General features: G+C 39.6%; 1 protein-coding gene across 1 annotated transcript; it reads left to right on the top strand.

The window, feature by feature from the left end:
- The first annotated feature begins 2,101 nt into the window (after positions 1-2,101).
- On the top strand, positions 2,102-8,275 carry Pcdh20 (protocadherin 20). The gene is made up of 2 exons (XM_029468686.2): positions 2,102-2,331; positions 3,446-8,275. The coding sequence occupies exons 1-2, from the start codon at positions 2,200-2,202 to the stop codon at positions 6,170-6,172; spliced, it is 2,859 nt and encodes a 952-aa protein (XP_029324546.1). The 5' UTR covers positions 2,102-2,199; the 3' UTR covers positions 6,173-8,275.
- Positions 8,276-11,879: the final 3,604 nt, after the last annotated feature.

Here is an 11,879-nt window from a genome sequence, read left to right as displayed (position 1 = left end):
GTAGTGGGGTGGTGGGGATTCCTTTAAAATGTAGATTTGGAGTAAAGAAGGGAATGACAACAAAGAAAAGAAAAGGCAGTTGTGAAAATAGATTCTCTCCAGTTTGTCTTTCTAAAAATAATAATAATAAAAAAAGAGTTCTACGGCAATGTTATAAATAAAAGAAAATCTAACAGCCACCCACGCAGAAAGACAGAGCAGAAAGACAAAAGACTTAACCAGTTGAGATTATGAGATATGTGAGTGTACACAGTCCAATGTGTTTTCTATCTGTATAGCATTTGAATCATTGCATATTGTGGGTTTTATGACCATTAAAAGATATTCTAACCCTAAGCATATGCTTCTGGCTTCTTTGAGGCTAAGGGTATTGCATTAAGACATAAACACAATTTAGGTGGAGCATGGTACGGATTTTTAGAGTCTGGTAATGTCTTGACTACAGACTCCAAGGTAAATATTTACCAATGTTGGTAAAAGTTCAGCTGTAGGGTATAAGTGGCAGTCAGAGGGCTAAAGAAGAAGGGAAAAACATGCCTCCCTGGATGTGGTTTGTTTACCAGATGCATGATGGCCTTTTACCCAGAAGACCATGTCCGGATGTGTACATGTGGTCTGGCTACTTCATCTATACTCCCACTGGGCTGTAAAGAGCTATGCTCATAATATTTGTCAGATTTGTAGTATAGTGTTTTGTCTTTTCCATATACAATACAACTTTGCAATAACAAGCATCAGAACACACCAGATGTTCTGATGTAGTACTTTATCAATGTTCATGAGTTTCAATCTAGGATTAGTGGAATACAGGAAAAATATGGCCATTAGCCAAACAATTCCTATTTGGGTTAGTACAAGGTAGAAGAAAATTAAATTAGCTTTCCTTTGGAAAGTACAGAGAATTGCTATTTCTGATGCCAGAGGCAGAGACTTTTCTGGTCTTAGCTCAGTCACTAGTCACTTAGCCGACAAGACTGTATGTTCAGGGAAGTTAGGGGGAAAATTTGGAAGCCTGGTGAAGAGAATATAGACTTGAAGAGAAGCTGAATGCCTTTGGCCAATACTTATATGATACCCAGTAGATCTGCCAGTTCTACAGACTGAATGTACTAGACACTCCCACCAACTGATTTCATGAAAGATTGCAGGTCACAGACTGTTGAAGATCAGAGTCAGTAAAATAAGTAAACATTTTGGATGCTGGACCTGGACAGCTCCAGGACCACTTTGTAAAGGGGCATATCCCCAATTAAACCCTTAGGAGAGCAGAGTGAGGAGAGAAGTGGGAATATTTGAAGAGCAACCCTTATTTAATTTAAACTTTAATGACTGCCCTCTCTCCTTACAGTGTTTCTCTTACAGAATAATAGCTGGTATTACTCACAATACACAAATACACAGACACACAGATACATTGACACACAGACATACACATACATACATACATACACACACACACACACACACACACACACACACACACACACACACACCATGTTCTACTAGTCGTTCAGCTAGAAACTGTCTTTCAGCTAGAAACTGGAGCTACCTTTAAAATTAAACCTACAGGCAGACACCACCGAGAAACACTCTCAGCTTTGCCATCACCAATAGCGAAGATTAAAATGAAGACAGGAAAAGCCTCCACTGATTTCATAGCTTTGCTTTTCTGGCTTGCATCTTTGGCACCAAGAAGTTGAGACTGCTCTTGTTTGAAAAAAGTGTCTTTTCTTGCTCAGTGCAAAGAATTGCTGGATCCACATTGACAAGGAGGAACTGGTTGGCAAAGCCTGGTTTTGTGGGAACAGGTCTGTGCGTTCAGACACCAACGGGGGCTTGTTTATTTATTTTAATACTCTCTTTCTTGCTAACAACCTGTAGACTTGGGATTTAAGTGGGGCAGTAAGGAGCAAGGCTTGTCAAGGCTAGTAGTCATGCGCTCTGGTCCCCAACCTGGTGGCATCTCCTCCCAGCTGTAAAGAGCCAGTCCTTATTCTGGCTCTTTTGGTGGGTTGTCCAGGAGCGGACACTGCAAATGCCCCATTCTGAACCTAGGCTTTCCAGTTCATCGGAGTTTCTGTTCTTAATTGACAGACCAGTGACTATTGGCTGAAGTTCCCCGGCGATTTGCATGAACAGAGAGGGAGTGTCCTCTGCCACCCTCCCTTCTGGAGCGCTCTGACTGCAGCCTCCCAGGGAATGCGCGGCCGACGGAACGCGCGCAGCTCGCTGGTCCAGGCAGTGAGCTTGCGCCCGGCGACCTGGCACCCGTGCCTGGATATGGGGCATCTACATCGTCCCAGCAGCAGGACCAGCCACAGGAACCTGCCGGTAAGGATGCGCGAACCCTGGGTCCTCCAGAAGTTGCAATGCTCTCCAGCTGTTTCTACTCCAGGATGGTATTTTCAAACGTTTTCCCAGAATGCAAACTTCAGGAGAGGATAGGGGGAGGGAAAGGAGTTTGGGATACCGAGCCCAAGGTATTTTAAACAAATAGCTTGGTCCCTCAGGTCCATAGAGGAAGTTTCCGAAGCAGAAATGTTGCATGAGGTGGAGGGTCGAGGATGCGCTCAATCCTCTTTGTATATCCCAGGCTGTAAAGATCGATCCCTGTGTCCAATGTCAGCTTGGAATTGTCTGTCTACTGCAACGGACAAGTGCTTTTGCATAATAAATTTTCGCGATTACTTTGCTGGCTTGTCAGCTTAGCAGGAGGTAGAGGGCATAATAAGAGGTAGAGACCCAAATCACTTTATTTGATTTCGTGTATGGATTAAAATGAAAAATCTTTTTCCTCCCTAGAGCAGGTAGGGAGTATGGCTCAATTTTCCATGTTGTTGTTGTTTGTGGTGGTGGTGGTGGTGGTGGTGGTGGTGGCGGTGTCCTTGTTACAACTGATGCTGCTGTCCTTATTGGCCTCATAGAAAACGAGTCTATCGCATTAGATGTTCTGGGACTTTAATGGCAGAATCATGTCAATGAGCACTAAATCCTGCACTGCTCAGTCCTTTTTGCCACCTTCCCCTCCCTTTCTTCCCCACAGCCTACGGAGGTTTTCCTGTCTAGTTAAGCAGACAGCAATTTACGTCAAAGTATGCTCTGCTCTGTGTTTCCAGATACCCAAAGCCTTAAAGTTTGAGATTCTAAACCTTAACTAGAGAAGCTAGTTACTAGAGCGGGGAGCGGGAGGTGGTGCAGGGGAGGGATGCAGAATAGAAGATGAAGAGAAAGGAATTAAGTTTCAGAGACAGCTCTCTCTCCCACAGCTCTTTCCCCTCTGGCAGCAAGTTTCTACTTTGCTCTGTTCAGATTAGGGGTTTTGTTTGTGGTAATAGTGAGGAAGGTTAGCATTGTCCCGGGAGGTGGGGGGAGGGTCACTACTTCCTACCTCTGATCTCTGCTTCCTGGAGTGTATAATCACCTTTGTCCCCTTCCTTCACTCCAGCATGTTTTTCTGCTTTTCCTCTTCGTGGGACCCTTCAATTGCCTCGCGAGTTACAGCCGTGCAACCGAGCTTCTGTACAGCCTAAATGAGGGACTGCCCGCGGGAGTGCTCATAGGCAGCCTGGCAGAGGACCTGAGGCTGCTGCCTCGGGCCTCTGGGAGACAGAACCAGCAGTTGTTGCATCCAGAGCGCACTGCCTCTGAGGGGAACCCCCCTCTCTCTTTCAGCTTGGCCTCCGGGGGACTGAGTGGCCAGTATGTGACCCTAAACAACCGCTCCGGCGAGCTGCACACTTCTGCACAGGAGATCGACAGAGAAGCATTGTGCCTGGATGGGGGCGGTGGGGCTGCCTGGGGCGGCAGTATCTCCATTGCCTCCTCTCCATCTTCTGACTCTTGCCTTTTGCTTCTGGACGTGCTGGTCCTGCCTCAGGAATATTTTAGGTTTGTGAAGGTGAAAATTGCCATCAGGGATATCAATGACAATGCTCCACAGTTCCCCATTTCTGAAATCTCCGTTTGGGTCCCAGAAAATTCACCTGTAAATACCCGATTGGCAATAGAGCATCCTGCTGTGGACCCTGATGTAGGCATTAACGGTGTGCAGACCTATCGTTTACTAGACTACCATGGCATGTTTACCCTGGACGTGGAGGAGAATGAGAATGGGGAGCGCACACCCTACTTGATTGTCATGGGCGCTTTGGACAGAGAAACCCAGGACCAGTATGTGAGCATCATCATAGCTGAGGATGGTGGGTCTCCACCACTGCTGGGCAGTGCCACCCTCACCATTGGCATAAGTGACATTAATGACAATTGTCCTCTCTTTATAGACTCACAAATTAATGTCACCGTTTATGGAAATGCTACAGTGGGCACCCCAGTTGCAACAGTCCAGGCTGTGGATAGAGACTTGGGGACAAATGCACAGATCACTTACAGTTACAGCCAGAAAGTTCCACAGGAAACCAAGGATTTATTCCACCTGGATGAAGTTACTGGAGTCATTAAGCTTTCCAGTAAGATTGGTGGGAGTGTTCTACAGGCACATAAGCTCACCATCCTAGCTAATGGACCTGGCTGTATCCCTGCAGTGATCACTGCTCTTGTATCGATCATCAAAGTCGTTTTCAGACCCCCAGAAATCGTCCCACGTTATATCGCAAATGAGGTGGATGGTGTTGTGTATCTGAAAGAACTGGAGCCTGTTCATACTCCAATTGCGTTTTTTACCATCAGAGATCCGGAAGGTAAATACAAGATTAACTGCTTCTTGGATGGTGAAGGGCCATTCAGGCTAGCACCCTACAAGCCGTACAACAATGAATATTTGTTGGAGACCACAAAGCCTATGGACTATGAAGTGCAGCCCTTCTATGAAATAGCTGTAGTGGCCTGGAACTCAGAGGGATTTCATGTCAAGAGAATCATTAAAGTACAACTTTTAGACGACAATGACAATGCCCCTGTTTTCCTTCAGCCCTTGATAGAACTGACCATTGAAGAAAACAATGCACCCAATGCCTTTCTGACAAAGCTCTATGCTACAGATGCTGACAGTGGAGAGATGGGACGCGTTTCCTACTTCTTGGGACCTGATGCTCCGTCATACTTTTCCTTAGACAGTGTCACGGGGATTCTGACAGTTTCTACTCAGCTGGACAGAGAAGAGAAAGAGAAGTACAGGTACACTGTCCGAGCAGTGGACTGTGGGACGCCACCCAGAGAATCAGTGGCTACAGTGGCCCTCACTGTGTTGGATAAAAATGACAACAGTCCGAGGTTCATCAACAAGGACTTCAGCTTTTTTGTCCCAGAAAACTTTCCGGGATATGGTGAAATTGGAGTCATCAGTGTAACAGATGCCGATGCTGGGAGGAACGGATGGGTAGCCCTCTCCGTAATGAACCAGAGTGATATTTTTGTCATAGACACAGGAAAGGGTATGTTGAGAGCTAAAGTCTCTTTAGACAGAGAACAGCAAAGCTCTTACACTCTGTGGGTGGAGGCTGTTGACGGGGGTGAGCCAGCCCTTTCCTCTACCACAAAAATCACAATTCTTCTTCTGGACATCAACGATAACCCTCCTCTTGTTTTATTTCCTCAATCTAATATGTCTTATTTGCTGGTCCTACCTTCTACTCTCCCTGGCTCACCAGTAACAGAGGTCTATGCGGTTGACAAAGATACAGGCATGAATGCTGTCATAGCTTATAGCATCATAGGGAGAAGAGGTCCCAGGCCTGAGTCTTTCAGAATTGACCCCAAGACTGGCAACATCACTCTGGAGGAAGCCTTGCTTCAGACAGATTATGGGTTGCATCGCTTACTGGTGAAAGTGAGTGATCACGGATACCCCGAGCCTCTCCACTCCACAGTCATGGTGAACTTATTTGTCAATGACACTGTCAGTAACGAAAGCTACATTGAGAGCCTTTTGAGAAAGGAGCCAGAAATTAATATAGAAGAGAAAGAACCACAAATCTCAATAGAGCCAACTCATAGGAAGGTAGAATCTATATCCTGTATGCCCACATTGGTAGCTCTGTCAGTCATAAGCTTGGGCTCCATCACACTGGTTACGGGGATGGGAATATACATCTGCCTACGGAAAGGTAAAAAACATCACAGGGAAGATGACAATTTGGAAGTACAGATTCCATTGAAAGGAAAAATTGACTTGTGCATGAGAGAGAGAAAACCAGTGGATATTTCTAACATTTGATATGCCTTTGTGGAATAACATGGAGGGACATTATAACTGCCATAGGTAGTCTTTATTAGGCAGACAGCATTGTGCTGACGCAGTTCCACTAAAGGACAATTAATTTATAACTTGTACTATATTGTAAATAGCTGTTTACAGGTTTTTAATGCAAAATCAGAAGTTATAAAATGTGTACAGAATTTTTAAATGAAAATTAGTACTAACAGCTATATCATTGTAATTTATATATATAAATACCTATATGTAAAATGTTGGATATAACTGGCAGCTCTAATACACCAAGCAGATGACTGGCAAAACTCAAGACTAAGGTAAGAGAAGTACATTTTTGTTGTTTCTAAAATGTCTTTTCACCACAAGAGGGCACCAGCTTCCCCTTTGCAGGGATCTGTGGCATTGTACATGATAGTTGTTGTACAGGAAATTAAGGAGAGAGTATATTTTAACTATATTGTTTTTAACATTAAATGTAAAATTAAGGTAAACTGAATTCTCTACTTAAATATATGACAAGAAAGAAAAGAAACCCACTTGTAAACAGAAAATGTATTACCTCATAGGTACATCGATTTTAGTTTGAAAGAGAAGGCATTTTGAAAAGAAGTACAATTATTTAGGGGCAAGCATCAAAACATTGCCATGTGTTGTAAACTTGACCTGCTGAAGAGTGCGATGTTTCGTGTAAACCCACCTGCTCTCTGTTTGCTTTCCTCCTGCCCTTGCTAGAATTAAATGGGGTTAGGAATCGTCTGTGTATTCTTCCTTCCGTGAAAAGCATCTAGACATTGTACTCAGTAAAAGATCAAGACACACATTAGTGTCTCAATCTCTACTTGCTTGCTTAGTGTTTATGATATCTTAGTGCACTCTTCACTGGTCAGCAGCTCGTTTTCCGTGGGTTTTATGTTAGCGTGGATCCATGTCTGTTCACCTACCCTATAAGAAAAATAAAAGTTGTATTCAGTTTGAATTCCACAAAAGGCCACTGTACGCTGTTGGTTGTTTGAGTTAGGCATTTTATATGAAAGTTACACTTTTTGTAGCTGTTTTGATCGATCGGCTAAAGTTCTGGCTTCTTTATTTGGTTCTGGAATACATCCAAAGTTTTATTTGTAAGCCCATCTGCAGATTCTTTTGCTGATTAATTTTTACCAGTCTTTTGCACTGAAGAAACCTGGTTTGTTGGTGATTTCTATCGCTTCCTTCTTTGCATAAGATGGGAATTTTACTTTATGTAAGAACTGTAGCAAAGTTGTCTGTGTAAACAAGAAATGTGTTAGCTTCAAAATGAGACATTTTACTTATCACCCTCATGTGTCTGTACCATACCAAAATTGTTTATATGTCTGCAAATTAAAAGTTTATATTTTCATATTTTCTTGATTATTTTTACCATTTTATATTTGAACACTGGCTTGTTCTTTCACTGAAGTGCCTGCTATTGGTGTCTGTTTCTAGGATTAAGTGTGAGAAATGGTAGTATTCTGCTGTGCTAAAGTTTATATTAAACTAATCCATGACCTAATTAAGCACTGGGTAAATTATTAAGGGTGTGTAAATTGTAGACATATATAGAAGAGTATTTGCTTATATGTTTAAGTTCCTATGAAAATTTGCACTCATGCATGTCTATATTCCCATTAGCTAATTATAGACTTAATATCACTGTGAGTGTTCCCTCACATTCCAGCAACCTCTGTGCTTATTGTGTTTCACTAACTTGCAATATTTTAAGATAATAGCACACCATAAAGAAAAAGCTTAAACATAAACACAGGATATATTAGATTTATATTAATTGCTTATTCTTGTTTTCTTCACTTTGATAATATAGATAAATAAATATATAAGGCAGCAGAATCTAAGACAAAAAATTCAATATATTTTCATGAATGCTCCTTTTGTATGATAGACACTTGAAATAAGAGACTTATAAGACCATTAAAGCCCATAAACTGTTCATTCACAACTCTTACATAACAAAGAAGCAACACATTTTTTCCAGTCATGGTTTGTTTAGATTTTTTTTTTAATAAAAGGAGAAGCTACATAAAAGACATGAGGCAGCGTTAATAAAATAAATAAGTCCTCCACAAGCTTCATGACTTTTAGCATCATTATAAAAAGAGAAAAACATTCTATTCATTTCACAATTTGAGCATGGTTCATGTGTTTGGGGGGATGGTTATTGAGCTTCATTTCTTGCATGAGAAATATCAATGACCTTAATAAAATTATGTATTCATAAATAATTTTGTTGTAGGATTTCCTTTACATATTATTTTGTTCACATTAAAAGCAGACATAGCAGGGAAACCTAAAGTAAATTGGGCTTAGACATAAAAGCTTCTTTTTCCTGAGACCCTGTGCTACAACAGTTGCCAAAATGTATGCTAATCATGTCAATGTTGTTAGTTAAGCTGGCACCAAGATAACTGTTCCATTCATTAAAAGACCTAATATCCATTTAACAGTTTGAGAGCCAGTGAGTTCCCTTGCCCAATTTAATGATGAAGGGATATCTCTGATATTTGCCCTACCAAATGCATCTTACACTATGGAGGAAAGGGTTCATTAATTTGAACTTGAAAATATAAAACCAATATAGCAGTTTCATCTGGGTAAGTAAATAATTCACATTATCTTTTCAATACTTGATTCTTGACCATAAACTTTTTAAAAAGTTATTGATTTTTGGCAGATACACTTTTATCAAGAAGAACTCAAAACTAACACACACATACACACAAACACATACACACAAACATACATATACACAAACACACATACTTACACAAATATACACACACAAACACACATACTTACACAAATATACACACACAAACACACATACTTACACACAATCAAACATACACAAGCACACATACACACACACAAACACTCACACACACAAACACACACACATATACAAACACACACACACACACCTCTCTAAAAACAAACCCAAGAAACTGGCACATTAGTAAAAACCTAATGCCTAATATTTTGGATGCCAGTCCAGTGTTTTAGGAAATAGCAGGCTTGATTGTACTGTCAGAAAGAGAAGCATTAAGAACAGCATATAAAGTTGACTTAATTGCAATAAGAAGTCTCACAGATTCTAATTTTGCACCCCTGGAAGATGTCTATCTTAACAATCAAAAATGAGGGAAAAAAAAGAAAAAAGAAAGATAGAAAGAAAGAAAGAAAGAAAGAAAGAAAGAAAGAAAGAAAGAAAGAAAGAAAGAAAGAAAGAAAGAGAAAGAAAGAAAGAAAGAAAGAAAGAAAGAAAGAAAGAAAGAAAGAAAGAAAGAAAGAAAGAAAGAAAGAAAGAGAGAGAGAGAGAGAGAGAGAGAGAGAGAGAGAGAGAGAGAGAGAGAGAGAGAGAGAGAGAGAGAGAGAGATCAAGCAATTCTCCTTGAAGACTAATTTCAACATATTGACCTTTGGCACAGGAGAGAAAATACAATCAAAAGGTAGCTGTGGAAGGGGGTGTTCTTCGGCTCCATGGGGCAGCCTCAGTTCATGGATACATGAAACACACATACCTGGGATGCTTTTCTACTGAATTTACACACAGGGTAAAGCAGTCTGCTATTACAAAATATGCACATTGCTGACGTACATGCTCTGCCTATCACGGTGTGGCGACATGCACGTGGTGAATAAATATTGACAAGAGAGCTGCCGGTAGTGCAAGAAAGCTTAAAAAGTTACTAAGTAAATTTATTCCTAATGACTGGGAGATGAAGATCTGTCATCTTTTTCCTGGTTACTGTAATGAAAATATCATGTAGATTTTGATATAGAATATGCTCAAATCAATCTTTAATAATTTTCAAATGTCACATATTTATATATAGTAGTTCTTAATAATTCCACTTTTCTTTCTGTAATAAACCTCTAAATTTAAATTATTTTCCATTACATTTATTTTATTTTTAGTGGGGCTATGATGTACCCATGTGTGGATGTCAGAAGACAACTTGAACAAGTTTGTCCCAGGGATCAAACCCAGATTGTGAAACGTGTCAAGCCCACTTAGCCTCTGGATTGCCTTCCTTTAAGGGTATCACACAAAGTATATGAATCTCACTGAACCTAATAATGTATAAAGTCAGAACACTGTGCTACTTAAAAACATTCGTCTCCTCATTTTTAGATATATTTCCCATGCATAATTAGCACAGAATTAACAGTCAAGGATACAGAGTCCCTTACAAATATCCATTATGATGTGGAAGGCCTATAAGAAAACAAAATTTAAAATCCTACTTAATAAAACTTCCTATTTTATGGATATCATGGAAACAGGACCTACCCTAATCCTAGAAAGTTCCAGAAGATCTAAAAACAGAAGTGATTTCTATTCTGTGTCCCTCTCAAAACTGTCTAATAGTATTTCAAAGTGTCCTCTTAGGCAACAGGGTATAGGAAGAGAGAAAGTTATCTCAGAATGACAGAACTGTATACAAGAAAGAGATATGTGAGCATGTGTGTGTGTAGAGTTACCACCCTTCTAGGCTTCAGAGAAAAAAACAATGAAAGAAATCAAAAAGTGGTTTGGTAAGTTAGAATCTTAATTAAAAAAACAAAAACAAAACTCTATTTAAAAGAGCATTTTGATGATGTGTGTAAATTTTGTAGAAAAGTAAATACATATTGGACAAAATATTTAACTAAAAAGTTCTTTACACTATAGCATATGAAACAGATGTTATAGGAACTGATAAAACCGGTGGTAATATAGGAATTTGCATATGATAACTAGCAAGTTGTTTCTGAAATTTACCTTGAGCTTACTTTATTTTGTTTTTTTTTTTTTTGATTTTTTATAAAATTAAAAAGCATAAGGGATTACATTCACATTAAATCAGCAATGAGAGAGCTGAGGCAGTAGCTTCCATGCCTAATGTTGGCTTTTATGAGAGATGAAATTACAAAGGCATCGATTTCCCCAGTTTATTTCATCTTTATGTCTGTCAATTGTATTCAATTTACCAAACATTACACGGTGTCCATGTGGTAGATATTTCATTATGAGGATAATGTTGCCAAATATGTCTTATTCTAAATATTTGCTGCTGTATTTGGCATGCAGGCACGATTTAAATGCTCATACACAAAGGTTTCATGCTGGAAACTTGAGGGAAAGATAGTGAGATATGAATAGATGGTATTCAGGATAACATTTTTGTTTTGAAGAATTTATCTGTACTTAGTAGTCATTAAGACCGTTTCTATTCACAGTTTAAAAATCATAGAATTGGTACAAAACAGTTTGATAGGCAGTCGTGGGTTCTCTTCCATATACTTTCCCTTTCTATGATTCTCTTACATAAATTATTATGATAAATATAAAATTACAAAGGCACTAATTTTCCCAGTTTATTTCATCTATATGTCTGTCTATTCTATTCAATGTACCAAACCTTACTCTGTGTCCATGTGGTAGGTATCTTATATTAAGTATCTATAATTAAATAGAACTTCAGAAATTTAATGAGATTACTAATTTTTTCACAAATGAAATTCTCTATGACACTGGTTATTGTTGCTACTAAAATTTTAAATGTGCCATGAAGTGGTCATAACAGTTTATTCTCTCATTTTCCCATCCCAACACTATTCTTTATCACATAACAAAAGCCCATGATTTTAACAACGTTTTAAAGTCCTTACTTACCCCCTGCTACGATTTAGC

The sequence above is a fragment of the Mus caroli genome, unplaced genomic scaffold (assembly GCF_978045245.1).
Source record: "Mus caroli unplaced genomic scaffold, Mus_caroli_1 scaffold_12, whole genome shotgun sequence".
In the NCBI taxonomy this organism is placed as follows: domain Eukaryota; kingdom Metazoa; phylum Chordata; class Mammalia; order Rodentia; family Muridae; genus Mus; species Mus caroli.
The sequence above is the reverse complement of the archived record's forward strand: the minus strand, read 5'-3'. Positions and strand labels throughout refer to the sequence as shown.

Coding starts and splice junctions, on each gene's coding strand:
- Pcdh20 (XM_029468686.2), top strand. CDS start 2,200: ATGCGCGGCCGACGGAACGCGCGCAGCTCGCTGGTCCAGGCAGTGAGC. Junction 2,332..3,445: donor CCAGCCACAGGAACCTGCCG/GTAAGGATGCGC, acceptor CCTTCACTCCAG/CATGTTTTTCTGCTTTTCCT.